At 43.1% G+C, this 6116-nt stretch overlaps 1 protein-coding gene across 1 annotated transcript; it reads left to right on the top strand.

The window, feature by feature from the left end:
* Positions 1–3809: 3809 nt before the first annotated feature.
* Positions 3810–4733, top strand: LOC134069714 (putative nuclease HARBI1). Its single transcript, XM_062525742.1, has one exon. It carries the CDS (start codon positions 3810–3812, stop codon positions 4731–4733), a length of 924 nt encoding a protein of 307 aa, XP_062381726.1.
* Positions 4734–6116: the final 1383 nt, after the last annotated feature.

The raw sequence follows: 6116 nt of genomic DNA, 5'->3' as shown, positions 1-6116 counted from the left end.
AAAGCTATACTTTTGTACTGGACCACTGTCTCTGGCTAAATCCATCACGAACCTGAGTGCCTTTTGTTATAGAGAGAACTAATTCTTTGGGTGCAAGCCATCGTGGCGTAGTCTGCTACTTAGTCATGTCCCACTTGCCACATATAGAAGCGTTACTGTTAATGTTTATGCTAGCGCCCCTCTTGGCGAGGCAATTTCACTCAATTAATAGCTGCTGTTTGCTTGGTCTTTTCTAGAAAGTCTGTCGACACCCTTTGCCATTCAATTAGTATAATATATATACTATATATATATTTAAAAACGATCAAATAAAACGTGCGTTAGTATAGGCTACTACAATCTCACGAGCCAGGGTCTTGCAATGAAATGGATTTAAAGGAACCGTATATAGGATTTTGGCCAAAACGAGTACTGCAATTACTTTCAAAATACTGTAGAGCGGTGAATCGCCTCCCCCTCCCCTCTGAGTCACGGTTGCCAGCTAGCTGCAGCAGGAACGTAGGCTGCTAGCTTTCAATGGCAAGTGCTGTTTTCCTCAGCATAAAAACAGAAACGAACTCTGATAATGCATTGCTAACGTTAGCAATGACTACAAGCGGCTTTTATTTCCCAAACAATTCCTTAGCCTACCTTTTCAATTCAATGACCCACCTCCTCCATATGGCCAACATACTTTACACGAACTTGCATAATTTGTTCAACTGTCATGAATAGGCTATTTAAAATGTCCATTAACAGTAGCCTACAAGTAAGTTAGCCAAACTGATGAATCTTTACCTGTCCAGGAGCAAATTAACAACACTGACGTCGGTCTTCAAATTCTTCTCCGTTTTCAGCCGTCTCAATCTCCTAAATCCTTGTTTTATTTAGACGTATTTTGGATTCATAACAAGGTCTTTTAGGTAACATAACGTTAGACATTTTTTATCCAACACGTTTGTAGCTGCAGCTGTCTGTGGTAACTAGCATAGCTGGCAACCCGGATGGCGAAATACTACTGACTTCGTGATTCGTAGTGTAGGGCGGCGCATCAAACCAAAACACAGAACAACATCAACATCAGTTGAGGGCTGCAACTTCACTTTTAAATGAAAATATCTTGGCCGGACTACTGTTGTCAGTGATATATTTGAAATTAGCATGATTTGACTGAACTGATAAACTGAAATACATTTCCTACATACGGTTCCTTTAACGATTTTCATAGCTTACATACCTTTTTAAAACAACCACAAGGTGGAGCCATAGGAACAACAGTTAGACAAATGTGTTCGTAAAGTTGTCCCACATCAGTCTTTGCCTTTCAGAAGTAAAACAATCTTTTACATTGTGATCAGAGTTCTCACCTATTTTTCATGATCTCCCTGTAGACAAGGGGAGCCAGTAACCTTTCACATACAATTGGCTAACAGAAAAAATATTTTTATTTGGCATGCAATGAGGTGTCGACAACCTTTATATTTCCAGTGTTGTACACAAAACATTTCTATCTTACTTATTATTTAAGTTTAATTGTCTTATTTAAGCAGTTAACTACAATATATGAACTTAAATGCTACAAAAATAAAACACACTTAAGTAGTTCAGGGGCCTGTACTACGAAGGGAGTTCAACCTACCCAAATGTAACCCAGGGTTACTTCGCTAAACCGGGGTTGACAAAACCTGGTTATCTTCATTGGTGTGAATCGGTACTACGACGCTGAGTAAGAAGTTGATTTGTTGAACTGGGGTTAACCTCATCGGAGTTGGTGCGCGTTCACATAAAATGGGCGGGTTGCGGCGCAAAGCCACCACTTTTAATGATGACGCGATCACGTTATTTTACGGATGATCTGCGCAATGATTATAAAAAGTTGCGAGGGATCAAAACCCACTCTACGACACAAATCAAATACGTCGGCAGCAAACAAAGCAAGACAAGGCTGTTGGGAACGTATAGAGAGCCGAAGTCCCGCCCTTCCAGTTCCGGTCTATGGGACCTATTTCACGATTTGTTATGCACGGGAGTCAATGGAGAGATAACAATTATTTTTTGGTCCCGTTCGAGTTGGACCGTGCATTTCACATATGATGTGTTGGAATTTAAAAGATAATTTTTCACATTAATAAAGTTCTGTTTTTCGTTAGACTTTAAAAGTTATGTACGTTTTGTGCGAATCCATTCAGTGGACTACATCTCTCGTCTCAGACGATGCACGTCACCAACTAGCAAACGAGAGGCTGGCTAGTTAGCTAGCTATTATGCTAGTTAACGGTTACATCTTGCTGTCAGCTAAGTCACTTAACAGCAGTGTTTGTACAGTCTATGAATGAAATACAACTTATCTGATGAGTTTAATCCTCTGACTCTTGATATTTTCATCGGCAAGGGGGAAGCTCAAATAAGACCTGTTGCTGGCGCCCGTGGCTGTGAATTGGTGTAACGTCACTAACGCGACTGATGTGTTTGTAGTCGTTGGAAACACGATCTTTCACAATGTTGTAAAGTAGTTACGACATACTTTTCAAATGTCTTTACGTGAAAAATTGTCATTAAAATGGACAAACATCATATGGGTAATTCAAGGCACAAGACAATCGGGACCAGAAAATAATTTATCTTTCTCCATTGACTGCCATTAAAAAAAAATCCAAAGATAGGTCCCATGGAGGCAAACGGAAGAGGCGGGACTTCGGCTCTCTATTGCAGATCGGATATATATGAAAGTAAAGTTTTATTTCATGTTCCTTGAATAGCTGGCCTATGTGTTACGGAGGATTAATAATAGCTTGCGGAAAGTCTGAAATGTGTTGAAATAAATAAATGTTGATTTCATAAGAGTCCTGCAGATGCAACACAATACATGCCATGTAGATTAATAAGGATAACTGAATGTTTAGCCCCATTGACTGATTTAGTGTGCCTAATCCTGTGAACATTTTTAGATGTAACAGCAGTGCCGCTGGCAGCAGGTGAAAATAAAACTCAAAAACATTCAGAAGGTTTATATAGGCCTAGTTAAACCTTGCATTAATATTTCTTTTTTTTTTAAAGATTATTTTTTTGGGCTTTTTATGCCTTTAATTGGACAGGACAGTAGAGAGCATGACAGGAAACGAGCAGGAGAGAGAGTAGGGGTGGGATCCGGAAAGGACCACGGGGCGGGAATCGAACCCGGGTCGCCGGCGTGCGGTGCAGGTGCCCCAGCCAGTTGCACCACGGCTGGGGCCAGCATTAATATTTCTTAATTATGAAAATATGTTATATTGCCTATGCATATAGCCTCCACTTTGCCTCGATCAGCTGACAAATGCAACGAATTCCCTCGGCTGAGAATTCCCTCGGCTATCTTTCATAGAGAACATTCTACATATGGAGAAAGATTCTGGCGGTCTTTAAAAACCCTCGCCTTGCGAAGAGAGACGCTTATAATTTGCGCTCCAATAATGGATCTTCCAGGTAGCCTACGTCGACATTGTGGGGTGGTACTTCGCCTATAAAGGGTGTGGTTAACCGCAAACCCCCGGTTAACCAAGATCATAACCTGCTCGGAGCAGGTTTGAGATGCAGCGTAAATTGCCATGGCAGCATACCTCGGTTAAAACCTATCCAGCTTTCGTAGTACGGGTTAACCGGGAAGTTACGCCACACGTGATCAACTTACTCTCGAAGTTACCCAGCTAAGCCAGTAACCCCGCTTCGTAGTACAGGCCCCAGAAGTGACACTTTATTTGGTGCCTATTACAGCCGGAGCCGGAAAGATACTGCGTCAGGAATGAACAGGTCCCCCTTCTCCAATTGTTTTTCAACTGAGCAGACCCACCACCATGAGGCTGATTGCGCTCTTGCGCAAGAATGACCGACAGTGTTCTGGCTGGGGCCTTGAACTGGACGTCTTGGTCTTTTTGTTCTGGCTTGCCAGTGCCACCTCTTATAGAGTGGTGTCACGGGTCTTCGCTATGCCACGCACAACAATACACAATATAATCCACCGCATATCAGGGAACATCCTTAGGCTCAAGGAGCGAATAATCTCCCTCCCCCATGCCATGGACCTGGACACAATCGGCGATGGTTTTGCACAGCTGGCACGTTCCCCAACCTTTTCTAAGGTTGTGGGAGCCATTGATGGCTGCCAAGTTAGGATCAAGCCACCATCACAAAATCAAGCCTGCTATTTGAACAGAACATTTTCAGTGCAGCTGCAGGCGGTGTGCAACAACAAGGGGCTGTTCCTGGACATATGTGTTGGCTACCCAGGATCAGTCCGTGACGCCTGGGTGAACAGGAACAGCTCCATTTTTGCGGACAAACTATACCCCCCCCCCCCAGGGTTACCTTATCCTTGGGGACGGTGGGTATCCCTGCACGCCATAATTACACCCTACCGTGAACCAGTGGTGAGAGAAGCTGACAGGCATTTCAACCAACATCACACCAAGGCCCGTTCAATAATTGAGCGGGCCTTCGGCATCTTGAAAACCCGCTGGAGGACCATCTTCTTGAAAGCCCTAGAGGTGAGGCCCACCTTTGCGCCGGTGGTCATTGCATGTTGTGTAATTTTGCACAACATTGCAATGGACTTGGAGGACTTGCCCTTGGGGGAGGTGGTCATGGTGAGGGACGATAACCAAGATAAGCCTCACCATCAGCAGTTGGATCCCAGTGGGGAGGAAGTGAGGAGGCAACTGGCAGCTGCGGTGATAGGTCCCATCCAGGCTGTTGCTCCAGAAGGGCATGATTATGTCTAAATTAAATATATTTTTACCCCCAAAGTTATTTTAGTGTATGAAACAGTGTTTTCAGAGTTTCTACTTCATGCAAAGCAAATACAAGTCTACAGTTACACATAAAAAATGATAATACTGAAAATGCAATTGAAGATAATTTATGAATTAAACACAAAATATGTAATAGTAAAATATATCAATCTATAACTTCTCCACCAATCTCTCCAGGATGCTGAGGAGCCTGCTCTCCCGCTCTTCGTCCCTTCTGGCCCACTCCTCTGCTCTCTCAGCATCCACCTTCCTTTTCCCTGCCCTCTTCCTTGGGGTTTCTTCCTCTGCCTCTGCCTCTGCCTCGTCACGTCTTGGCTCAGGGGAAGCCACTGCAGCCACTGCAGATACCTGAAAGTGGTCTCCTCCTGACGAAGTGATAAGGACTGGGGGGCTGATGGAGGGTTTGTCCCCCATTACCTCGTCCATCAAACTGTACCACTTCCAACACACATTTCCAACATTTACAGCCTAACGATAGTTTAACATGGTTCCATATTAATCTTAGCCTGGCTAACACCTCCCACGGCTACCGCCGTTCATTCCGACATACCAGCACTCCGACATTGACGTCCAATTGTCGTAGTGGAGGCATGTCTCTTTATGGGAGAAAGTCCCACCACTCCGACATTTTTTTTTTTCATGGTCGCAGTGGCGGTATTTAACTTTTTTTTCAAACAACGTGCCATTCCGACATGAGGTCATTAATAGGCTTATTAATGTCATAACTATATCCAGTTGTGTAAAATAATAGCCTAAAGATTCACATTTAAAATGTCATTGTGAAGACTTCTTGATATGGTTATGTGTCTGTTGCGTGCACGACTCGGGGAAGTGAAAGCAGTTCTATAGACATGGCAAGTTTTCTTCTCTGTCTCATTATTCGCGGACTAAGTGGAGCTAAATTAAGTTATTATTTTGCTGTCACTTCGTCTGTTTTATGGCCAAGAAGGTTGTATTTGGTATCTGTGGATAGCTCTAGCTCTCCTCTTTTATCTGACATGCAAGCCGTATCTTTTTAACCACGGTTTCATGAGTAAATCAAACGACAGTCGCGGTATAGCCGAAGCTATATGATTCTTATTTGTTTGTCACTTCGTCTGTTTCTATAACACAAAAGGATCGATGTGTTTGGTATCAATGAAAAGCTCTGTTTCTCCTCTTTCATTTGATATGCGTGTTATGTCTGTGCGATGCCTGGTCCCGGAGTAATTCAAGCGAGAGCAGTGGCTGCGTGGCTGAAAGCAGAGCAATAGACTGTAAATATGATATATACATTTAAATTCATGATTTTATTTTTTATTTTCATACTTGATCGTACAGACACGTGTCTAGTCTCGTTGGAAAGCCCCGGTT

This window comes from Sardina pilchardus, chromosome 22 (assembly GCF_963854185.1).
Source record: "Sardina pilchardus chromosome 22, fSarPil1.1, whole genome shotgun sequence".
Taxonomy (NCBI): domain Eukaryota; kingdom Metazoa; phylum Chordata; class Actinopteri; order Clupeiformes; family Clupeidae; genus Sardina; species Sardina pilchardus.
The sequence above is the reverse complement of the archived record's forward strand: the minus strand, read 5'-3'. Positions and strand labels throughout refer to the sequence as shown.

Excerpts from the sequence above, each read along its gene's own strand:
- LOC134069714 (XM_062525742.1), top strand. The coding sequence starts at position 3,810 with ATGAGGCTGATTGCGCTCTTGCGCAAGAATGACCGACAGTGTTCTGGC.